The 27,005-nt window shown below is 39.0% G+C and overlaps 1 protein-coding gene and 1 long non-coding RNA gene across 4 annotated transcripts in view; one reads left to right on the top strand and one right to left on the bottom strand.

The window, feature by feature from the left end:
* The window catches only part of mapk6 (mitogen-activated protein kinase 6), a 47,149-nt gene that overhangs the window by 1,668 nt on the left and 18,476 nt on the right, over window positions 1–27,005 (top strand). Inside the window, exons 1-2 of one of the 3 annotated variants that reach the window (XM_007242322.3) lie at window positions 16,023–16,385; window positions 22,750–24,111. In XM_007242322.3, the coding sequence (XP_007242384.3) occupies window positions 23,557–24,111 (555 nt within the window). In that variant the 5' untranslated portion in view covers window positions 16,023–16,385; window positions 22,750–23,556. Of the gene's footprint in view, window positions 1–16,022; window positions 16,386–18,634; window positions 18,785–22,749; window positions 24,112–27,005 lie in introns of those variants that run through there. The other 2 variants (XM_007242321.4, XM_022679844.2) reach the window with 2 other exon arrangements.
* On the bottom strand, window positions 12,673–13,602 carry LOC125804551 (uncharacterized). The gene is made up of 3 exons (XR_007440656.1): window positions 13,570–13,602; window positions 13,498–13,528; window positions 12,673–13,080 (listed from the first exon to the last, which is right to left on the bottom strand). It is a non-coding gene; the product is annotated as an uncharacterized LOC125804551 (long non-coding RNA).

Here is a 27,005-nt window from a genome sequence, read left to right as displayed (position 1 = left end):
TGGCCTCATCAGCAAGAACGACGAGTCAGCATACAGAGAGGAGGTGCAGTGGCTGACGGACTGGTGCAGAACCAACAACCTATCTCTTAATGTGGATAAAACCAAGGAGATGGTTGTTGACTTCAGGAGAGCTCCAGGTGTCTACCACCCGCTGAACATCAACGGCTCTGCTGTGGAAATTTCTGAACTGAACTTCTCTGCAATGTGAACACCGAGGAACTTGGTGTTATCCACAATTGTGGATAACACCAAGTTCCTCTGTGTTCACATTGCAGAGAACCTCACCTGGTCCCTCAACACCAGCTCCATAACCAAGAAAGCCCAGCAGCGCCTCTACTTCCTGCGGAGACTGAGGAAAGCACATCTCCCACCCCCCATCCTCACCATGTTCTACAGAGGGACTGTAGAAAGCATCCTGAGCACCTGCATTACCATCTGGTTTGGGAATTGCAACACCTCAGACCGCAAGACCCTACAGCAGATAGTGCGGACAGCTGAGAAAATCATCGGAGTCTCTCTTCCCTCCATCACCGAGATCTACACCACACGCTGCATCCGCAAAGCCACCAGCATTGTGGACGACCCCACCCATCCCTCACACGGACTCTTCGCTCTGATGCCGTCCGGCAGAAGATACAGGAGCATCCGAGCCTCCACTACTAGACTCTGCAACAGCTTCATCCACCAGGCAGTCAGACTTCTCAACGCACAGAGACAGAACTGAACTCCCACCCCACCCACCACTCACCCAACACACTCGCACAAAACTAAACTGTACACCCCCCCCCCTTTACACTCACAAAGAACTGAACTTCACCCACACACACACCCAGTCAGCACACAGAGGCTGACATGACTTTTTTTGCTGCACTCTTAAAAACTATAAACTCTACCTCAGTAACTGCTGTGATTATATATGTTACAGTATGTCACACATCTCTGCACCTTATCCACACTATACACTTATTATACCGTATCGGTACTGCACTGTCCTGTCTTTAAATTGTCTCGTCTTTTGTATTTATTGTATTTATTGTTATTTAGTGTTATAATTTTATACTTTTATGTTGCACTGTCGTCACTCCTGCACTTTATGTTGTCTATTGCTTGTTGTTCTATGTTGCACCATGGTTCCGGAGGAACGTAATTTCATCACACTGTGTACCTGTACTCAGTGTAATGACAATAAAAGCCTCTTGACTTGACTTGACTTGACTCATTCAAAGTGCTGTACAAATTAGAAAATACAAAGATAAATCAAATTAAAAACATGTAATAGAATAACAATTAAAATGAAAATAAAAATAACATATAAATGAAGCATAACTGATTCAAACATGATTAAAAGAAAAGAAAAATCAAATAAAAACCTGTACAAGAACAACAATGAATTGGAAATAAAAATCAAATAAGAATAAAGCATGAATAAACCATGATTCAAACATGATTTAAAAAATATACTTATTTAATAAACATATATATTAAATATATATTATTTATGTGGAGATAATTCTGAAAGAACAGACAAATAGAAATGCTCTAAAATTATGTGAACAAACTCTCTTTTTTTGCCTTTATTTACTTTCATTTAAAGTGCAACAACTGATTTATCCTGTAAGGTCATTATTTTGGAGATACATGCTTCTTATATAAGATATACTGTTATTCTATATCTTAGAATATCTCTCACTCACACAGTCACACGCACATTTAGGGCCCATTTATAGTGATCTATAGTGCACAGGGCAATTGCGTATCATGCAGCTGGATGTAGGGCGTGTCGGTGTGTCTTTGCTATTATTAGGGCGCAAAAAATAAAATATGCCTTGCATGGCTTGAAATGCAGTATTAATTCTCTTAATCAATTATGGGTGTGTTTCGAGCATAACGTAAAATAAACCAATCAGGGTGGGCTAGTAGTCATTCCCTTTAAGAGCCAGGGTGAGCTCTGACTTTGGCACATTGATATTTTAACAGTGCAGCATTTTTATGCGTCTTAACAGAGGAAACTAACCTGCGCATTTATGCTGTAAAGGTGAGCCAGCTGCTCATTTAAGGGAACAGCGATGTTATTTTGTTCTTTATTCTGTTTATTATTGATGTAAAAGCTGGATTTGCACTCTGCAGTGCACCAGTGTGTGTGTTTTAGGAACGGGGGTGTATGTGCTCTAAGGGTGCACAGTATGCATGGTGCTCCAGCATGGCTAAGACATGATTGCGCAGCTGTCAGGGTTTTAATCAGTCAGTGGCGCACCTGTATTTCCTGCCACCAAGATAAAAACACGCCAGAATTGTACCTGAACACACCTCACTTCCAGACCAACACACCCATTGACATAGATGTTTTTCTAAACTTAAAAGCACGTGCACAAGGCATGAAAATAGACTGTTGACGGGGTGTAAGATAGCAATGAGCATCGTGCTGCGCCTTGCTCAGGGTGTAAGATAGGGCCCTTAGTCTCAACAACACACTCTTATTAGAGTCAGAACATCTCCAAGAGTGGGCCAGTGATGCACCATGGGATAAAAGTACCATGCCCCACTGCCCCTCCTACCGGCACTCTTTCTCTTTCTCTCTCTCTCTCTCTCTCTCTCTCTTTTATATTGTATCTAACTCTATATTATTACACATGTAGACTCTCGTTCACTTGCTCTCTTTCTCACAGAGAAGTTAAAGTTAATGAATGTTTTATTGGAATGCATTATTGCCTAAACAATGACCAATTTCTTACAAACACAATTAAAACAAACCACAAACAGACAAAAAACAACTGTAATTACTTTTATAAGGTATTTACATAATAATTAGTTATTAACAGAGAGATGCGGAAACTTCTAGTCAAATATATACAAATATATATAAACACACACACCCACCTAGCTGCATTTGCACTCCCTTCCTCCAGTGTGTTGTGTGTATTATGTGTATCCGTTTTACGGTGGCAGACAGAGACACCAGCGTGGGAAAAGTCTGTACACACACACAGATTGACTGACTCAACCCTGCTCTTAATTCCTGCCTCTGTTCAGGTCTAGAAGCCTGAGCTCAGTGGTCAGTGATGATGATGTTTTATGTTATGGTATTTATATATATATATATATTTAAGAACTCTGTAGTAAAAGTGGCACTGCACAGCTCCATGAGTCTGGATATCATTCTTGGTTTAATCCTGATCTCCTGATCAGTTCGGTATGTTCTCCACTGCCCCAATGGGATTACATTGGATACTCTGGATATAGCGCTCTCCCACCTCCCAAAAGCATCGTGACGTGATGTAAATAGGTGTGAGTATGTGATGATACCAAAAGTGTGACATTCATTACTCTTAAGGTAGAAGTATAGATACTAGGGTTTAAAATACTTCTGTAGACATTGAAGCATCAACTCAAGCTTTTTACTCTTTAAGTAAAAGAGTAAAAGTACTGCTTTCAAAACTACTTAAAGTACAAAAGTAAATGTAATTTTAGAGAGGAAAAAAATGTCACTAAGGACAAAAACTTAGCCGGCTACACAGGATTCTTTAGTGCATTACATTCCCTGACCAGAAGAAAGTGGATTATAAGGTGGATGGGTATAAGGATAGATGTAGTAATATGGTACAGGCACTGCATTTGTCTCATGGCTTCCAAAATTGTTTAGGATTCTGGTTCTATCAAACACATTAAAAAGCCCTATCTGGATGGGATTAGTCATTTTCATTTTAATGGGGGTCCTCTGTGATTTTATTCCCATCCAGAATTACAATGTATTTGTTTTTCTCAGACTTTAATTTTCTCAAAATTACAGGCTGAATGATCTACTATTTTTCACTGAACTCTGTGGTCCTCCAGTAATTTTGGTCTCGTCCAGATCCACATCTCTGAGTTTCATCACCTATATTTAATAAAATAGCTGTGTGTCCACTGCCACACACCGCAATTACACTTTGAGCCCACGGAGATTCGCGTAAACACAACAGCGAGCGGACATGGAGGAGCTACTGAACACAATGTCATGTGACCAGAAAGTCTAAAAAACTCACTGGTCCTCCTGTAGAAGTGTTAATTATTTTTCACAGGCACCCCCTGAGAAACTAATCCCTTTCAGGTAGGACTATAGATACTCAAACTCATAGACAGTTGGGGAAAAAATGGTATTGATGCATCCCTAATAAGAATATATAATAATATTGATATATCATACATGAACAAAGCTTCTTTTATTGATTGGTCTCACACTCACATTACTTAATAGCACTAGGTGGATGAACAGGGCTGAGAGGAAGCTTGTGGTGATAGTGAGCCACTGCACGGTTAATTTCTGCATGGGAATAAGCTGTATAAAACAGTACATAAGAACACAATGAGGGAATACAGTTCATAGGAATCATAGCAATTGATCTGAGTAGAGATTAATAGAGAAATGCTCTGGTACAGTGCGATTAAAGTGAGAACAGTGAGGAAGCACAATGTAAACATGTGACTGCACTTGTGAGCTCCACTGTGAATCGTGTGTGTGTGTGTGTGGGGGGGGGGGCATTTGGCTATTATGTAAAACGCAGACTGTGGAACACCCCTGCAGCAGCTTTACTGTTTTGGGTGCTAATTTGACTCTTTAACCTCTGAAGACAGGATAGATAAAGTGTGTGTGTGTGTGTGTGTGTGTGTGTGTGTGTGACAATTATATAATTCACCTTCTCTTCTACTGACCTGTAGGGGAATTGGAGTCTAACTGTGTGTGTGTGTGTGTGTGTGTGTGTGTGTGTGTGTGTGTGTGTGTGTGTGTAACAGTAAGAGAGACAACCATTGGCCACCACATGATATGGCACGTCCCTCTGAGCTGTTTATTTACACAAGCTAAAGTGATAGTACAGGACCTCAGAGAAAGCATGCTGTTAACTGACATTAATGTGATAGTTTACATAGACCCCCACACACACCCACCTCACTATACACCCACCCACCTCACTATACACCCACCCACTCTTGCTTTAAACCCACCTACGACCCCCACACACCCATTTCCCCACCCCAATTGTAGCCAATCAGCTGAGATGAGCTGAGATGAGGCTAATGTTGGCAGCATTAAACAGAAACATAGTGCTAACACATCATGGTGCTAACTGCACACCTGACTCATCACCCACTCACCTTGAAATGTGTGGAGGTGCTCAGTTATCTCCAGTAGACCTAAAATATTCAGCATGGCCAGATGAAGTCAGTTAGGGTGGTTTACCAGCTTAGCTCTTGACCTTGCTTATGATGGTATTTTTGAGGTTTATGGTTTAGCTGATATGACCAAGCATGGCCACACAGCACATAGTAAGCGCTATGATTAGCATGGCCAGCATCACCAAGCTGGTCAACCAGCCTCACCAGCGTGACCACACTGGACCCATTTGCTCATGACCTATTAAACATAACAAACACTTTGTCAGGAGCTGGTTAACAATCAGTTTGTTTATCTGGATTGCCTTTATTTTTTTTACTTTTTAAGCGCTTTATATTAGTAAGAAGTTAAGGGACTTAATATATAAATTTTTACACACTTTAAAATAGGTCTTTGGGCTACAGTACAAAATCTTTACACAAAATCACTTTCACATAAAGAGATCTCACCAGCTCTATTCTTGCCAGTTTTAGTCTCTTTTCAGAATGAGCAGTTTAAGGGCTCTGTCACATTTATGGTAATAAGCTGCTGCTGGGCATGCCATGTATACGATGGGTGTTTACCACACAATAGTGTTAGCTTGCGTTAAAATGGCAAAACACTTAGCTAACAAGCTAGATCAGGCTTAACTACGATATCAGAACAAAACTTATCATTTGAAAGTACTTACATCTCTCTCGTCTACTGACTTGCCACAGACAAAGTCTGCTGTCTAATCCTGCTGTGTTTTGTTTGAGTTTTTTTAACCAAAATGAACAAAATAGCAGATCTTCAATTGTTCTAGTGCGTAGGGTTCTGGTTGGGGTTGATGAGTGAGAGGTGGTGCCAGACGGGTTCTATGCAGGTTTCCTTTTAGTGCCGTTACAATTAGGGATCCATCCAAGCATCCATGCTAAAAGTAATAATTCCAATGGTTTGAATTTCCATTTACATTAAAGTACTAAATATATATTTTTTAACTAAGGATGACTGTCAGTCAGAAAGCTGCTCCACAATTATTCATTTAAATCTGACGTTTTAATAAAAAAAACAGTCCACTGTACTGCTGTATATCACAACACATATTAAACTGATCTTCACTGACTCTATACTCTATACAGCTGCAAAAATGACGACAGACTGTGAACACTGTTAACTTAAAGCCAACTCATCACTATGAGGAAATCATAAAATCAGTGAAACGGATGACGACAATCTTATGACTCACATAATATTTCTCAAAACAGTGGCACATAGATAACCCAATACAAACATTTACCAAGTTCACTGACATACAATTACATTTATATTTGTTGTGAAACTTACATCAATAAACCGCGTAAGACTGGCTTTATGTGATGAAAAGTTCAGTCGAATTCCGTACTGTAAAACCTCCTGTAATTCAGCTGTAGATTTAACTTTATGTGACTAACAAACTAATAAAACGATACCAAAACACACAAATGACGTGATACTTTATTACAACAAACCATAGAACAACAGCACTCATCCATACCCTGGTGAGAAGCGACAGCCAATAGCGCACAGAGTACTCTCAACCGGAAACTACAGTCCACCTGGAGGACTGCATTAGGTACTACAGCGTTTACCGAGGACAGAGTGCCAATCTATCACAGGAAGAACATGGAAACTACACACAGATAGGGACTTGAACCAAGGACCCCAGTGCTGTGAGGCAAACATGCTAACCACTAAGCCACCATGCTGCCCTGGGTGTTTTCTAGCTAGTTATTGATAAGATAACCAGTAATACTGTATATGGCATAAAAATGATTGGGGTGATGCACTGGATATCACCACTACGTGCTTATGAGCTAACCAACACATTGTGTGGGAGACTGTGGTTCAAAATCTCCCAACATGTCCTGTCCGAGCCTGACCCGGCCCAACCCATAAACAGCCTTTAACAGTTAACCTTTAACAAACAGTGCAACACAGAAGAAGCAGAGGCCTATTGTTTAAGAAAACTGTTAATTAAAGAAAAAATCAGTCATAAATGTGAATAAATAAGTGTGAAATGTCTACAGCTGTCCAATGTCCGAGCTCACACGAGTTCCCAGACTCACACACACACACAAAAAAGTGGAAAGTGATGATGAGTCTAGTTCTGTAGCTGATCAGTGAATATATCAATTTTAATGTCCAAAATGCTCACCTGTACTTTGCTAGTGTCGGTAAATTACCGAGCTATGGTCAGCAACCTAACTGAAGCTCAGTGATTACCTGTTCAACAAAATAAAAAAGCTAGCTCCCCTCTTTCCAAGGCTGCAGCAAACTGTTTGTGTGCTGTTGTCCATACCAGGCAACCCTGATTGTGGAAATGGGCCCGGGAAAATGGCAGTGGGCAGGTTCGGAGGAAAAAAAAAACCACCACACAGATTACCATGATGTACTGCACATAATTAAATACAAACATACTGCAATGTACTATGCAGGCCAGTGCATTATATGTGATTATAACATTATATCATTTTTGCAACTTATTTACGATAAGTTAATGATTTGTTACTTTGCTATATTGTGATAATCATGCCAAAGCTTAATATAAATTAAAATCTAGCATTAAATAGCCTAGGCCTACGTCACAGTTTCATGTTTATTGTGTTCAGAGAGGGGTGTCCACAAACACTTGGTCCACATATACTATAGTATACTCATTATTCTGATTACTGCTACCGCTATTTCACTTTGATCATCTGTTGATTGCTTCATACAACTCTTTAGCTGCGCAGAAATTACACAACTCACACAGGTTGTGTAATGGTTCACCCTGTGAGGTGGCTAACAACCTGAGTAAATAAGAAATCCAGAGTGTGACCCTGACTTTATTCTAGCACCATTTGCTCTTGATCTACCGTTACCTTCTCTATTGACCTTCCCCAGTGTCGGCTGGCCATGTATTTTGTATGGCAGTTGAATGTGAATAGAGGTCTGGGGATAACTGGAGTATGACTGACCTGCTTATAGTCTTCCACTGCTGAAATCTTAATGAAGCGTAATGCAACCTCGCCTCGGGGTTGCGCAACGTATGTGTCACCACTGAAGGGTCATTATCGAGGTCGCCTTTCACACCTTAGGAGCAAAAGAACTCGCACAATAAAACCGTGTGTCTTTCACAAGACAGGATGTTTCTTTCATAAAGATATTAACATCACTTTACAGGAATCGTTCAGGGAAAAAGACAGATTTGCACAATCAATCTCTCTTGCTTGACCTTACTAAACTTTCTTAACATGAAATTAGTAACACTGTATGACACTATGTTATGTATAAACAAGGGCTGTGTCCCAATTGTGTACTACACAGCAGTACTATAATACTTTAATTATATACAGTGTATTGACCTTAATAGTGCGTGTTTGACAGGAAGTGTATGAAAGTATTAACTTCTCAAACACTTTTGTACTAATGAATATTTTTTTTTACTTTGTTCCAGGCATGAGTAGCCTGTGTCCATCATAACAACACTCATAACTACAGTACCAGTCAAACATTTGGACACACCTTAAATTCAGTGATTTTACATTATTTTTAAATTGTCTGCATTGTAGATTAATACTAAAGTCATCCAAACTATCAAGAAAAAAAATATTATTTAGTAAACAAAAAAGTGTTAAAAACACCAGAATATCTTTTACATTTAAGATTCTTCAAAGTAGCCCCTCTTGTTTTGATGACAGATTTACACATCTCTGCTGGATTTTCTTAGTCAGTTTTATAAAGTAGAGTCACCTGGAATTAATGGCTTTCAGTTAACAGCTGTGCTAAACTCATAGCTCTATATGAGTAATGTTCTAATCCTTATTAAAGCAAAAGCTACTCAACTAAGTAAAGATGCTAAGGTCAGTCAATCCAGTCAAACTGATGAGTGTGGTGGTCTGAAGTGAGTTCAGGTAAATATCTGGCTTTTTTGTATCTTGGTGGTGGGAAATACAGGTGCACCACTGACCAATTTAAACCCTGACAACAGTTGACAGTCAACAGTTAGCCATGCAGTACACACACGGACGCAAATCGAGTTTTTACCTCAACAATAAACAGAATAAAGAATAAAATAACTTGCTGTTTCCTTAAATGAGCTGCTCGTGTATCATCACAGCATTGACGCGCAGGTTAGTTTCCTCTACTGAGGCGCCAAAGTCAGAGCGCATCTGGCTCCTAAAAGGAATGACAACTGGCACACTGATTTTATTTCACGTTACACCCAAATCACGTCCAAGATTAATTAATAGAAATGCCTTTTGCGTTTTTTAAGCCATGCATTTGTATTATTTTGTGCCTTCAAGATACTAAAGGCACACCGACACACATTCAAAACGTTTACTGACATCCAATTACATCATATTTGTTGTAAAACGTACATTAGTAAAACCTTGTAATACTGGCTTCAGGTGTTGAAATACAGTATTCTAACCTTAATAGTGCAATTTGACAAAAAGTGCATGAAAATAATAATGTATTGACCAGTTTTGTGCTGACAGTGATGAGACATTGACTTTAAAACTTACCAATACCAATACTGCATACTTATTCATACTTAATTTCTGTTACATCTGACCATGCAATTTGGACACACCCCAAGCACATATATATAGGGCTTATAGCATAGCTATAAAAACAGTCGCAGCCAACCTGAAGTTTGACTTTTGCCTATAAATTAGTCCATGTTTAAAGAAAACAGTGTGTTACACAGTGTCAAAACCACACAATAAAGTTTATTAAAAAGTGCACGTGATGGTTTAGGCAGGCAGTTTTATCCATGCTTACGTCTAATTGCTAAATTAGTTGTTTTGTTTGCTACATAAGCTTCAAACTTCAGACATCAAACATGTTTTGGCTGAACAGCTACAGCTGGGATAAAGAGAGGGGCTGTCTTTAGAGGGTATTTTATGTTGATCAGGATTGACCGAACTGAAGGCGACAGAAAGACATTTGCTGAGACAGACGGATATAGAGAGACACAGACAGACGGAAGGAGGCAGGTGACCATAGACTGAGCCAGATTATTCCTGTGCAGATTAGTGTGTGTGTGTGTCTGGGCCACTGTTCGCTCCCTCCCTCTTCTACACTCCCAGACCACTTCATCTGAAACTCCTCCCCAGTGTGTTTCTGATAAAGTGGCCAGTGAATGATTGTACTAAGATAGATGTCTATAGTAACGTTGTCTGTGAGTGGGCATTTAAGGGGGGTGTTTCCAATAAAGTGGCCAGTGAGTGGAAGGACAAAGATAGGGGTTTCTGATAAGGTAGCTGGCAAATGGGAGCACATAGAGGGTGTTTCTAATAAAGTGGCCAGCAAGTGGAAGTAGAAATGAATGGTTTCTTATACAGTGGCCAGTGAGTGAAAGCACAGGATAGGTGTTTCTAATAAAGTAGCCAGTGAGTTGAAGAACAGAATAGGTGTTTCTAATAAAGTGGCCAGTGAGTTGAAGAACAGGGTAGGTGTTTCTAATAAAATGGGCAGGGAGTGGAAGTACAGTGTAGGTTTTTCTAATAAAGTGGCCAGTAAGTGGAAGTACAGTGTAGATGTTCCTAATAAAGTGGCCAAAAGATTGGCAGCAGAAAGAGAGTGTTTCTAATAAAGTGGCCAGTGAGTAGAGGTAGAGGGTAGGTGTTTCTAATAAAGTGGCCAGTGAGTGGAAGTACAGTGTAGGTGGTAGAGGTGGGCGATACCGGGAATTTTGGTATCGATCCGATACCAAGTAAACGCAGGGCCAGTATTGCCGATATCGATACTGATACCGATACTTTTTAATATTTAAGCTTTATAGATCCAAATGATCCAAAAACCTAGGATATAATTTCACCAAACATTGTAAGTGATAACAAAATACTTTAGTATCACAATCAACATTTTTTGTTTAGAAACAATGGAACAGTAACAAACCAAAGTTTAAAAATAAAATAAAAAAATATAAAAAAATAAAATAAAAATTCTCCCCTCACTAGACATCTTTTCTAGTTCTTTGTTTCTTTGTTTCTTTTTTTTAATAGAATTGTCATTTGGAAAAACAATAAAAAATAAGGAATTGTCTTCTTTCAGTGCAATTCAAATGCAAGTTTTTCTTAAATAAACAGAGTGTAAAAAAATATCACTCAACACAAATCTCCTGAGGTAGAGGCGTGTGGACTCGAGGAGAGCGCTGAGTGGGCGGGGCCAGGCTGAGCCTACCTGCGTGGCGGTTTGGCTGGCTTTGCTGAGCCATGTGACGCATGTGCAGCAACAAGAGACCAGAGAGTAGACTGTGGTGAATCTCGTGCGCAGCAGTCAGTGCGTGCGGCAGAGAAAAAAGCTTGAATATCGATATTTTTACACGAGTATTGCTCAATACCAATACCAGCATTCGTATCGATATTATCGATATTTGGATCGATCCGCCCACCTCTAGTAGGTGGTTCCCGATAATGTGGCCAAAAGATTGGCAGCAGAAAGTAAGTGTTTCTAATAAAGTGTCCAGTGAGTTAAGGCACAGGATATGTGTTTCTAATAAAGTGGCCAAAAAAGTGGAAGCGCAATATAGGTGTTTCTAATAAAGTGTCCAGTGAGTGGTACAATGTAAGTGTTTCCGATAAAGGGGCCAGTAAGTTGAAGCACAGGATAGGTGTTCCTCATAAAGTGGCCAAAATAGTGAAACAACAAAGTAAATGTTTCTAATAAAGTGGCCAAAAGAATGAAAGGCATAAGTTTGGGGTTTCTAATGAAGTGGCCAATAGAGTGGAAGTACAAAGATAAGTGTTTCTAATAAAGTGGCCAGTGAGTGGAGGTAGAAGGTAGGTGTTTATTTATTTTTTTGCCAGGTAGAGGGTAGGTGTTTCTAATAAAGTGGCCAGTGAGTGGAGGTAGAAAGGAAGGTGTTTCTAATAAAGTGGCCAGTGAGTGGAGGTAGATAGTAGGTGTTTCTAATAAAGTGGCCAGTGAGTGGAGGTAGAAGGTAGGTGTTTCTAATAAAGTGGTCAGTGAGTGGAGGTAGAAGGTAGGTGTTTCTAATAAAGTGGCCAGTGAGTGGAGGTAGAAGGTAGGTGTTTCTAATAAAGTGGCCAGTGAGTGGAGGTAGAAGGTAGGTGTTTCTTATAAAGTGGCCAGTGAGTGGAGGTAGAAGGTAGGTGTTTCTAATAAAGTGGCCAGTGAGTTGGGTATATTAGAAACAGTAGAGTGTTAGAGCAGGGTAGTGATAGCACAGTGCAGTGTGGGGGATCTATTGGAAGTGCTGAGAAGCAGCGCTGCAGACAGAGCGCATGCGCTGTTCAGCCGCATGGTGGTCCGCATGACTGTGTGTGTGTGTCTGTATTTAGATTTTTGTGGGGACCAATATGAGAATAAAAACTCAAAAATATACATAATTAGCATTATTATAATTTGTCTCTTTGTAACATTAACACATTGGCTGTGGAAGGGTAGGATTCTGACTTCACTTTTAATAGAAGGGATAGGAGCTCTGTGCACACACATACACACTAATACTCACTAAAACAGCAGAATTCACTCATACACACACCAGTATGCATTATAACATCATGCAAAATACACCAATACACACATTCTCTCCTACACACTAGGGCTGCACAATATTGGAAAAGGCTGCCATTGGTATTGACATATTTGTTCTGCAATATATATGGCAATTTTTTAAAAGGGATTACATACAGACATACACAACTAATTCACACTCACTCTCACACACAAATACACACTAGTACAGCAGTATTTAACACACATACACAACTTGACTAATACACAGTATTTCCTCACACACACACGCTCACACTTTCACACAAATACTCACTAGTACAGCAGCATTTTACACATATACAACTAACTAAAACACACTAAAAGAGCAGCATTCACACACACACGCTCTCTCGCTCTCTCTCACACACACAGATACACAATTGTACAGCAGTATTTAACACACAAATACACACTACTCACACCTATTCTCACACAAATATACACTATACACAATACACACTACTCACACACAAATACACACTACTCACACCTATTCTCACACAAATATACACTATACACAATACACACTACTCACACACAAATACACACTACTCACACCTATTCTCACACAAATATACACAATACACACTACTCACACACAAATACACACTACTCACACCTATTCTCACACAAATACACTCTAGTACAGCAGCATTAACACACATGCACACCCCAAAACACACTACTCACTCTCTCACACAAATACACACTACTCACACCTATTCTCACACAAATACACACTACTTACACCTATTCTCACACAAATACACACTACTCACACCTATTCTCACACAAATACACACTACTCACTCTCACACACAAATACACACTACTCACACCTATTCTCACACAAATACACACTACTCACACCTATTCTCACACAAATACACACCAATACACACTACTCACACCCATTCTCACACAAATACACACTACTCACACCTATTCTCATACAAATACACACTACTCACTCTCACACACAAATACACACTACTCACACCTATTCTCACACAAATACACACTACTCACACCTATTCTCATACAAATACACACTACTCACACCTATTCTCACACAAATACACACTACTCACACCTATTCTCACACAAATACACACTACTCACTCTCACACACAAATACACACTACTCACACCTATTCTCACACAAATACACACTACTCACACCTATTCTCACACAAACACACACTACTCACACCTATTCTCACACAAATACACACTACTCACATCTATTCTCACACAAATACACACTACTCACACCTATTCTCACACAAATACACACTACTCACTCTCACACACAAATACACACTGCTCACACCTATTCTCACACAAATACACACTACTCACATCTACTCTCACACAAATACACACTACTCACACCTATTCTCACACAAATACACACTACTCACACCTATTCTCATACAAATACACACTACTCACACCTATTCTCACACAAATACACACTACTCACACCTATTCTCACACAAATACACACTACTCACTCTCACACACAAATACACACTACTCACACCTATTCTCATACAAATACACACTACTCACACCTATTCTCACACAAATACACACTACTCACACCTATTCTCACACAAATACACACTACTCACTCTCACACACAAATACACACTACTCACACCTATTCTCACACAAATACACACTGCTCACACCTATTCTCACACAAATACACACTACTCACTCTCACACACAAATACACACTACTCACACCTATTCTCATACAAATACACACTACTCACACCTATTCCCACACAAATACACACTACTCACACCTATTCTCACACAAATACACACTACTCACTCTCACACACAAATACACACTACTCACACCTATTCTCATACAAATACACACTACTCACACCTATTCCCACACAAATACACACTACTCACACCTATTCTCACACAAATACACACTACTCACTCTCACACACAAATACACACTACTCACACCTATTCTCATACAAATACACACTACTCACACCTATTCCCACACAAATATACACTACACACACCTATTCCCACACAAATATACACTACACACACCTATTCCCACACAAATACACACTACTCACACCTATTCTCACACAAATACACACTACTCACTCTCACACACAAATACACACTACTCACACCTATTCTCATACAAATACACACTACTCACACCTATTCCCACACAAATACACACTACTCACACCTATTCTCACACAAATACACACTACTCACACCTATTCTCATACAAATACACACTAGTACAGCAGCATTTAACACACATGCACACCCTAATACACACCACACACCAATACACACTACTCACTCTCTCACACACAAATACACACTACGCACACCTATTCTCACACAAATACACACTACACACCAATACACACTACTCACTCTCACAGACAAATACACACTACTCACACAAAGTATTTAATCACACACACACGCTCATACTTACACACAAATACACACTAGTACAGCAGCATTAACACACATGCACACCCCAATACACACTACACACCAATACAAACTACTCACTCTCACACACAAATACACACTACTCACACCTATTCTCACACAAATACACACTAGTACAGCAGCATTTAACACACATGCACACCCCAATACACACTACTCACTCTCTCACACAAATACACACTACTCACACCCATTCTCACACAAATACACACTACTCACACCTATTCTCACACAAATACACACTACTCACACCTATTCTCACACAAATACACACTAGTACAGCATCATTTAACACACATGCACACCCCAATACACACTACTCACACCTATTCTCACACAAATACACACTACTCACACCTATTCCCACACAAATATACACTACACACACCTATTCTCACACAAATACACACTACTCACACCTATTCTCACACAAATACACACTAGTACAGCAGCATTAACACACATGCACACCCCAATACACACTACACACCAATACACACTACTCACACACAAACACACTAGTACAGCAGCATTTAACACACTACTCACTCACTTTAACACATGCACACCACAATACACACAAGAAGATCAGGATCACATATACACACCCCTACACACACTATTCACTCACAAAAATACACATTACTACAGCAGCATTTGCTTACTGTGTTTAACACACACCAATTCACATCAGTACAGCAGTGTTTAGCGTGTGTGTACAGTGCGCAGGCGCAGTGCTGCAGCAGCGCTGGCTGAAGCACATGGGCATTGGCATGATCGCCCTGCGCTGCTGCTGCTGCTGCTGCACTGCTGTTCATTCATCATCATCACTCAGCTGCTCGGGCTCGGCCGTGTCCGGACCGCGGTGCCTCTTCAGGGTCTGTGCTGTGTGTCCCGGTCTGTCCGCTGCTGGAGGAGCAGGAGGAGGTGGAGGAGGATTACTGTTTATGATTGGGTTTCTGTGCAGCTTCGTCACGGTAATTGCGTGCCGTGCGGGAGCAGCGCACCAGACTCAGCACTGACGGAGCTTTACTGAGGATAAACCCGCTGGAATATTACAGAAACCCGCGTGTTTTTCTGCTCCTGGGAGAAACGCTAATAATCCTGCGGCTTTTTCTAAATGATATATCCAGCGCGGTGCGGCGTGCTGCGGTGAATCCCTCATGTTACCGCATGAGGAGGTGAAGCGCTGCTCGGCACGGCTGCAGTGAGTAAATCCCTATTAAACACAGTACATAAATAAATACGCGCAGCCTGTTGGGTTTATGTAGTGATTTAGACTGGTTGGTAAACAGACTTTTCTTTTTTTTTTTTTTTGCATAGGAGTCTATTCAGGAATTAGATATAACATATATAGCATTAGTTTGGATTTGTTTATTATATTATTTTTATTTTTATATGAGGCAAAAAACATGCAAACAATATTAACAACATTAAACAATACATTCAGACAGATAAGCAATAAGAAAAAATATTTTTTTACTGCTACAATGTTTATTTTGTAATGAAATCCTCCACCAATAACAATTATTTTTGTTAATTTGATACATCATCATCATTTGTTTTGGTGTTTTATTGAGTTTATTTTATTATATTATCATATACAATTATATAAAATTATATTTTATTATATTGTTTCTATCTTATCACTAATGATAATAATTGTTGCTTATTTTTATGTATCATTATTATAGTTCGTTTTTAGTATTAAAACCTAAAGCAACAATATATTTATATTGTACATTTATAATAATTTGTTAATGTGTATTGTTGTTGTTGTTATTATTATTATTATTATTATTATTATTATTAAAACAAAGCTAAACATTGGGGGGAACATTGTGTCCAGATGCAGTTGCTCTGCCCCTAAAGGCAGGTCGATACCTTGCAGTTTTGTAACTGAACCCTCTTTTCCCCGTATTAACATAATTGAGGCCTTTTCTCCAGCATTTGTGATTTGTGTTTATAAGCATTGCACCTTTAAATATATATTAAATAAATATGTATTTAATAATGCATTAATAAAGCTCAACAATAGTATTATCTAAATGTATGTATATATTGATAAGAAAGCTGGCTCTACAGAGTAGAACCAAGATTTTTAAAGATATGTGAGGTTATTTCCCCCTCTATGTTTGTGTGCAGGTATTTTACATGATTATTAACATGAATTTAATAATAACAATTTCGTATACTTATAAACATATTAGAAGTCAGATTTATGTTTTGGTATTTAGTCATGACGTTTTGAACTGTATATAGCATGTTATCACATGCTACATATCTCTGCAACTTATCCTCACCTCACACATTTAGCTGGCACTGTGTCTGCACTGTATTTGTTCCATTTTGCACTGTAATTGCGTTGTACTGTGTATCCGTACTCAGATGTAAAGACAATAAGAGCCTATAGACTTGAATTTACCGCCATAATCACTCCGTCACCGCAGCGCTTCCAGTCCGTGAATGACTGACGCAACCGCTCGGCCCACGTTGGCATGACTACGGATATTTGCATAGCCCGCCCACATTTCCACGAATACAGCGGAGCCGGATCAGAAGGCTCGGAAGGCCCCGCCCCTCTGATTCAGTCAGATCTGCATGCTCCGCCCATGAGCGCCAGACAGCCGCAAAACAGACTTATCCAAAAGTATGATGTATCCAAAGTATTCACATTTATTATTACTCAGGAAGAAGTATGGATACTAGGGTTTAAAATACTTCTGTAGAAGTTCAGGGATCATATCAAGCTTTTTACTTGAATAAAAGAGTAAAAAGCTTGCTTTTAAAACTACTTAAAGTATAGAAGTAAAAGTAATGAAAAAGAAAAGGAGTCCTATAGTGCACTACCCCCCTCCTCGTGTTTCTGCTGCGTATATGCTCATTGTAAATGAATGTATTTTAGTACAATGTAAATATATATTAAGTAAGCTTAGATGAACGTTTGGCTCGAGTTCTCTTGAGTCTCTGCACGGATCATCTTCATACTAGACTACATACGTCTGCTATGTTCTTGCAATAATTAATTGCATACAAACCAATAGGGTGTCGGTGTGTATATGTTTATACTTCTCATTCAGCCACAGTCGGATTTACTTTATCTGTATAGGATTTTTTAATGAAAGACAGAATAAAAACAAGATGAAATAAAAATTCTATTTTTTTAATGTAAGGAGTAACGTTAGAAAGAACAGATAATTGCTTGAAAATGTAAGGACTTAAAGTCAAAAATCGTCTGAAAATAAATAAATTTACTCCAGTAACGTATAGATTATTAAAATCTCTACTAAAGTAATATAATGAAGTATGTATACTTTGTTACTTGACACCTCTGAAAGACTGCAGAGAGATGCCCGCCCATCGCTGAACTAATCTGCATGCCCCGCCCACTCGCACTCATACCACTGATACTGCTAGTCTGAGCCGGCCTGAGAGCTCCGCCCATCACAGAACCTGATCCGAAAGCTCCGCCCACGCCGCATAGCTTCAACAATGTGAATGGCGATTAGAATAGTGTCGAAAAAGAGAAGGAGCGGGGGAGCGCGGCCAGGCTCGGTTATCAGGGACGCGTAGAGCTCACTAACCTAAATGAGAAGGACGGGAATAGTAAGTATAAATGTTAAACTGTTATATTTCGAGTTTAGTGAGCCGCCGTGCTGTGTCTCTATCTGTGTATTTCGGACTGAAAAGCTGAACCTGAACGGCGGCTGGCTGAGCTCAGAGCCGTTAGCTGTTAGCACAGCCTGCTAACAACGGGCTTCTTTTGTTCGGCTCTCGTTTTTTACAAAGCCAAACACAAAGAGGACGGTTAAAATCAGTCTGAAATAACAGTTTTAATAACATACGTTTGATTCATTTAACTAGAATCGACGTTTTATCCTCTTAAAATTGTTATTTGTTCGAGTTTAAGCGATTTTCCCCGGTTTTTCCTCTCGCGCTGGCTGTGTAGTAACTATGGCGACTGCTAGGGGCACACAACAGAAACAGAAAACATTTAACGTTAGCTATTATTTTAGCCTTTTTATACTTAACGTTCCGCATTTTATGTTGTCTGTTTTCACTGTAATATTGTCGCAGCTGATTATTTTATATATATAACAAGCCCTTGATAGGTTAAGTAGCGTTAGCTAGGTTAACCAGATGACTGGGCGCTTAAAGCTTGTGTGTGTGTGTGTTTAGCTTGTAGCAGCTAAATAAGATAGCTTTAGATTAGCTAAGCTAGCTAACACTCTCCCCTGTGTATTAACGTTAAATTAAACACGTTGTTTATTATTTTAAACACGTTTAAACGTTGTATTTTGCTTTCACGCTTTTCATGTACAACGCAAACTTACATGTCCTAGGTTGCTATTAACATTTTTTAAAAGTTTACATTTTTAGCTAGAGTTAGATAAGACTCTATAAGACATAGTTTAGCTACAGTAAGGGAAGTTGACAGAAATGTTGCTGCTTTGAAAATTACATTGATATTGCTTTAATCAAACCTACTAACGTTATATACAATAACTCACAACCATGTTAGAGCTGCTGGATATAACTTACAGTTAGCTAGTTAGTTCTCGTATATAACCTACCTCCACATGGGGAGCTTAAAGGTACAGCTGGTATATAACCTTAGTTAGCTTATGTCGGTCGGTTTGTTGGGGGCATAAAACAGAAAACATTTAACAATTATTTTTAACTCTTTAAATTATTTTTATTTATTAACCACGCGTTTTATGTACGTTAGTCAGTTTGGACTGTGATATTATTCTAGCTGTTTTGTTTAAACAAAGAAATAAGCCTTAGCTAAGTTTAGTTAGCTAAAATAACCGGCTGGATGCTTAAGCATATCTCTGAGTTTAGCTTGTAGCAGCTAACGTAACTACATCAACGTTAACGTTTTTATTATTCTTTTTGGTTCTTCTTATTTTTAAGTCGCGTTTAACTTACGATATTTGAATATAAACGTTAAATGAGAAATAAGTTAACTTTTTAGCTATTAAACGTTAGCTATAAAACTGTTCACTGAAATGTTGTTGCTTTGAAAAGTTTATTGATCTTGCTTTGATTAAACCGGTTTATAACCAATTCCAGCTTTATCTAATGACCAAAACCCTGTTAACTAGAGCCAGTGGGTATATAGCTTATCTACCACTTTATAGTTAGATAGCTAAATGCTGGTGCTAGCGCATATGCCGGTCGGTTGGTTGGTCGGTCTGATGATTTGGCCGGTTAAGCTTCTTTGGCAGAGCTAGAGCTGAAGCTGCTGGTCATTGTGGGTTAGCGTTAGCTGGGTTAAGTTAATATAAACCGGCCACCTGTTTGTTAAACACGCCACCTTCACAGCTGTCCGTGTTTTACAGTCTGAGACTGAGAATGGGAAACCCAACTCGGTAGCTTTAACAAAATGGTCGAGGAGGAGTGCTCTGCTGTTTCCGTGCTCAGGCGGTGCAACGTGGCTGGGTTACACAGCAGCACCAGTCTGGTTTATAACCGGCTGGGTTATGGGTTGAACGATACGATTTACGATTTAAGGCTTTACGGTTTACGATTAAGGATTTACGATTTGTTTTGTGATTCGTTATAATTTTTAACTTATTATATTACATGTCAGGTAGTGTTTTTTTTTTGTTGCACTAGATTGCGGTGTTTTCCTGTCTTGTTAGATTCCACTGTTTTGATTAAATAAAATGTACAATTAAGTTCTATAAGTGGTAGTGTTTTTGTTTCTTATACTTCAACATAGGGATGGGCAATATAACCAAATCTTTAATTTTGCTTAATATTGTATTATTCCCATATCGATGTGAACAGTAGAGCCACATCTTGCTGTATGTAGTTGCATGACATTTGCTAAATACACAATATTGATTGTGTTTTAACGAGCAGATAAAAGGCTTTAGCAGTGACAGATTCTTATGAACTGCACAGTGATTTTTATCGGATTTTTGCGTCACATTGTGTAACTAAGCAGATTTTCTAAATCTGTAATTTAATGTATAAATCTTTAGAAAAGCATATGTCGACGCAATAAACTGCATTAAGTCACCGCAATGCCTACAGCATAGCCTGTGCAAGTGCCCTATGCTACTGTGCATGTTTCTACTTTTGCGTTTGTTTGTCTGCGACTCTGCAGTTTAATCCACAAAGGTGGGAATGTGTAGTCGAGCACATGAGCCTCAGTGGACCAATCACAGCTGATCCTTTCAATGATGAGTAGATACATTTCTGGGGAGTTTCAGGCCAAGCTTCGACGAAATATATAAATTCTACATTAATTCTTCTTAAATTTGTCTGATTCTCTTATTAAGAGCCACGTGGATAGAATAATGTTGTGTTACGAGTTTTACTTGTTGGATTTCATTGGTGTAGTGAGATGTGCTAGCCTTTCCAGAGATTTGGACCCTAGTCTGCCACATGTGGTGTTGCCATGGTTTTAGCAATAGCTCGATGCAAATATGGAAATAGCATATTGGATAGGTATGTTCTTTATTTGCATTTATTATTTATTGGGAATAAAATATGTTTCAATATAAGTTAGTTTATATATGTCAACATGTTTTGTATATGCTGTGTTTGCTGAGCATGTCAATTGTTTTTGACATGCCAAAATACTTTAAAGTAATTATAGACTTGTGTCCTGTCTATATTCAGAATTTGTATTTTTTTTAAATGAGGTGATGAATTACCATATTGTCACGACCATGTTTTTACGTAAAAATAAAACATCAAAAATAGGCAATATAGACAAAAGTAGAATTTTTAAATGTGGAAAACATCATTGAATGTCTTACTCAAAAAACATAAAGTGAGGGAAATTGTACCCCTGTTTACTTATGTTTCCCATTTTTTAAAATTTTGTACTACAGTTGTCTTAGTCTTATATACTCAAGTAGGCATTTACTTTAGTGCTTTGTTCACTCCCACCAAAAGCGGTGGCAGGAACCATTTGGGACACACACACACATGCGCACACAGTGCATCATGGAAATTATCTGGAATTGGGACTTTGGGACACGTTTACGCTTGTCTAGACTATAGAGGGTTGTGGTCACCCTCATCAGAATAACAGGAGCCACTTGGATTTTATTCATCCACATAAAAAACACTCACACACAGAAATAACATGAAATTTGGGTTGTTTTTTGGTTGTGTAAATGCTTCACTCTCATAATTAAAGACACAATATTCTTATTATATATTTTTTGAGGTCAGTTTATAACCTTTGTGATTTTTATGTACTATGTTCACATGCCCATTTTCCCAATTCTTGTTTTCTCATAGAATACAACATTTTGGTTTTTACTTTGTGTATTTATATAAATGACCTCTTTTCCCTGAATTGGCTGCTTGTTATGGTGCCTCAATCAGAAAGCAGTGTCTGCTGAAACACTCATAACTTTAACAAGAAGCCACCGCTTTGGGCTAAATAGGTTTCCCCTAGAAAACAGTTGTCAAACTCTTCTACTTGTATGTGAATTTTGTTCTGGGTAAATGAAGATGAAAGTACAATTAAGCTTTTGCAACTAAACAGTAATACAACACTAATCTTGTTTTTTCTGATTTGTGTTTTTTTTTTTTTCTTTCAGGAAACATTGATGTAAAATGGAGGATAGTTTTGATTGCGACTGCGGTGAGCTCGAGCCACCTGATCAGTGACGGAGAGCGATCCTGCTGAGGTTGGCTGACTCTTCCGTGTTTGAACTCCAGCCGCTTTAGGACAGGCAAAAAGAGAAAAGGAAAAAAGGCTAGCCTAGTAATCTAATCTAATCTAAACTTAACTAAACTTATTGTGCTTTATTAGCACGTTAGGATAATGCTGCTTCTCAGGACGAGTCATACACTGAATGTATCGGCACTGTAAGGATGCTAGTGCTGGTCGAAACTTTCGTTATTATTTTTTCGTTTATTCACAAAGATTATTGAATCGCCCCTTAATTCATTCCATTTGAGTAACAAAATTTTGAGGTCGAAAAACGAGTTAAAAAGAAAGCCCTATTACCCAAAAGTTTTTTGTCATTCTTGTTATTTTTTGGTTTTGTTTGTCTTTTTTTAACAAAGATGACACATTCTAGCAACATATCATACAGATAGTCCTCTTGCTGCTTTGCTGTGAGAAGACTGTGAGGGGAAGGAAGCACTGAGGAGCTCAAAAGCTTGTGTGCCTCTTTTGCTGTCATACAAAAGATAAAAGAAACACATCTTGTTATTAGAATTTTTCAGGGAGAAACAGACAGGGAATCCGTCTGTCTTGTGCTCATATCGAAAACAAACATAGCAAAAAAGTAAGAGCAAATTTCTCTCTGCCCTTTTTTTATATCAACAACCAATCTGTTATAACCACAGCCAGCAGTGGCACTATTTCACAGAATTTAAATAGAATTTTCCAAATCACAATGGCGGAGAAGTTTGAAAGCCTCATGAACATTCACGGGTTCGACCTGGGCCCTCGGTACATGGACTTGAAGCCGCTGGGCTATGGGGGTAACGGCCTGGTGTTTTCTGCTGTGGACACGGACTGCGACAAGCGGGTGGCCGTCAAGAAAATCATCCTGACAGACCCTCAGAGTGTGAAGCATGCGCTCCGCGAGATCAAGATCATCCGGCGGCTCGACCATGACAACATCGTCAAGGTGTTTGAGACACTAGGCCCCAGCGGACGGCGGCTGACGGAGGACGTGACCTCGCTGACCGAGGTCAACTCCGTCTACATCGTACAGGAGTACATGGAGACGGACCTGTGCAAGGTGCTGGAGCAGGGTCTGCTCTCCGAGGGCCACGCCCGCCTCTTCATGTACCAGCTGCTCCGCGGCCTCAAGTACATCCACTCTGCCAATGTCCTGCACCGAGACCTCAAACCTGCCAACCTGTTCGTCAACACTGAGGACCTCGTGCTTAAAATTGGAGACTTCGGCTTGGCCCGCATCATGGACCCACACTACTCGCACAAGGTAGGCCTGTTTAAATAAGTAGACAGATTGAATTAGACTGAGTGATTGTGTATTTGATCACATTGGTCAATTGTCTGGGACAATCCAGAATTTTAGGCCCAATCATGGAAGGAAAATGTGAAATAAAAGCTGATTTCAGCTGCTTATGGAATGGACAATAATGCTTAATTGATGCACCACCTGCCCCCTTTCTGAAGACTTACGATGCCCTGAAGTTAACCAGCAGCTAGGTCGCTGAACTTTAGCGCACCTCTGTTATTACGTCAACCCGGTTGGGTTGCCAATACTAGTAGTGTGGTAATGAAGCAGTGTTATTTATTTAGCATTGGCAAATATCAAAATTTTGAAGGGTTGTCCTATTTCATAGCGGGCGGATTTTAGGCCTTCCCCTTGTAATTCTGTTCCAAAGGTAGGGATAAAAAAAGAGAAATGGGATTGGGCCTAAGTCTAGTACACACATGTCCTGCCTATGAACTGTGTCTTTAATTGAGCTAAAATTAATTTTAACTACTCTTCACTTTAATTCAGAGAAACCTGTTGTCTTGTAAACTCTGATTCTTCCAATCTAGTTTGCTGAAATTGTTTTCTTTAAATTGACTTGAATAAAAGCTCAAAAACATGAAGAAAACTAACTTGCTAGTTTCTAAGCGAATGCTCACAGTCAGCTGGACCAATGTTTGTTTGTTTCTGTCTGCTGTTGTGGCCGTTTGCATTTGCGGGTAATGGTTGTGAGAGCGGAAGTGAACAGGGCTTGTGAACAGCGTTGCAGTTCTTGAAATAAGGCCTCTGCTTCCTGTGAGCTCGAAGCCTCCGGCCACGCAATACTTCTACTGGAAGGTAGTGGACGGAGTGTTTTTTCACTCTCAAGGAAGCAGATTATTATGGAAGGAAGCTTACTTGAAATGAGCACAGTGGGAGTGGCGCTAAGCATGATGTTTGAGTTTGGGTGACTGTTTCTAAAGTCTAAAGGGAGGATTGTCTAAATGTAATGAAATGCTTCTTTGTGTTTTTAATTGTTGGGCTCGTCAGATGTTTGGAATCACATCGTTCACACCATTGTTTTTCAACCCAATCTTTATCGGTCACATGTATCCAGTATAGAGGTGTGCCAAAAAATCGATTCACATAAGAATCTTGATTCTCATTTACTACGATTCAGAATCGATTTAAAATGTCCCAAAATCGATTCTGAGGGGCGGGTTTTAGACTGATTTTGGGCTGGGTATTTTTGTTGGACCTGGCAACCCTGGGGATAGCGCTTGTCCCTTCAAACGGAGATCTTCCAGACACACACAGAGCGTAGGTGTTTGAGAATCACCGGTAAGATGGCAGAACAAGCATTATATTACCTTAGATTAACGTGTAGTTTTAATGTTTTATGGCAGAATGCTTCATAACAAGCATAAAAAAGATCGCTAGTAGTTAGTTTCAGTAACTGTTAGCTAGCTAACTAGCTAACTTTCCAGTTCCACCTTAAATAACGCTACAGGTGGCAGCGGGCTGCAGCATTTAAGGCGGAACGGAAAAATACAATAAGCTAATCAGAGCTAATTTCAGCTCCTCATCACAGAGGAATTAAGGAATGGACCATATGAATTAATTTCTCCACCTCCTGCCCCCTTTCTGAAGAAATACAACGACCTTAAATTAACTAGTTAATCAGCAGCTGCTCCTGAACTTTAGCGCTCCAGTGCTATCATCACATCAGCCCAGCAGCGTCACCTACACACCACTGCTAGTAGCCTGGTAATAAATCAGTGTTATTTATTATTTATTTATTGTTCATTAACGTCATTGTGATATCCCAGTGATTCCTCTGTCACTGAGGACCCACATTCCTGCACATTTTATTGTTTTTGTAACACATTACCTGCTTCAGGACCAGTGTATATTTTGGAGGCTTTTTTCAATAAGATTCATAAGCCAGAAGCAGAAATTTTTATAAATCAAATCGTTTTGAATCAAAAATTGATTTTGAATCGAATCGTGGCCCCCAAAATCGGAATCGAATCGAATCGTGAGATAGTAAAAGATTCCCACCCCTAATCCAGTAGCTATAAAAGGTCCCTGCATTTAGCAAAAGGGTAATGATATAATAATGGTATAATTGTTTAGGTAGTGTATGAGATTGTGGCGAGTAGGTTAGCTTGTGATTGTATTTTAATGCATGGTTTTAGAATAAGGTTGTGGTTTGAAAATAAGCATGTGTTTTGTGTATTGTCGTATGACTAGGCATGATAATTATGTTATTGACGTATCGTTCAATAAATGGATGTGACCTCAATCATATTTGATAATGGTAATATCGTATATTGAGTTTATTTATTTGTTGTTTGTTCACATACTGTATATAACAGTGAACAGTATTTTAGCCAGTCATGAAATAATGACCAGTGCTTTAGTAACTGTGAATCCATACACACAGTGTGGACAGACTGCAGTAAGTAAAATAAAAAAAATATATATATTTTTTTTCCAAACTATGATTAATTACTAATTTGTTGTCTTTAAAAGAGTATAATCGCTTTATGCTGTTCTGTTATCATTGTCAGTGGCATTTAATGGACTAAAAATGACAATAATATCGTCTATCTTAGTAATTTCTTGGATGATATATTGTCCAACAAAAGGCCTATGTGTGACATTGGAATACGTTTTTTTACATTTGAATGGATGATATTAATGTGTGGGGTTTTATATATTAATTGATTACCTGGAATTAGCTTATGGTTTGAGTATTATTGATTATTGATATTGTAGAGGTGGCATATTAAGGGACCTAGATAAAAGTGGAATGTGGAGAAAATAAACGGTGGGTAAATTAGCTGATTAAAGAATATTTAAATCTTTCCATTATCGTAGCATTTTATTATTTACTGAATCAATAAAAGGGT

The sequence above is a fragment of the Astyanax mexicanus genome, chromosome 9, assembly GCF_023375975.1.
Source record: "Astyanax mexicanus isolate ESR-SI-001 chromosome 9, AstMex3_surface, whole genome shotgun sequence".
NCBI classification, from domain to species: domain Eukaryota; kingdom Metazoa; phylum Chordata; class Actinopteri; order Characiformes; family Acestrorhamphidae; genus Astyanax; species Astyanax mexicanus.
The sequence above is the reverse complement of the archived record's forward strand: the minus strand, read 5'-3'. Positions and strand labels throughout refer to the sequence as shown.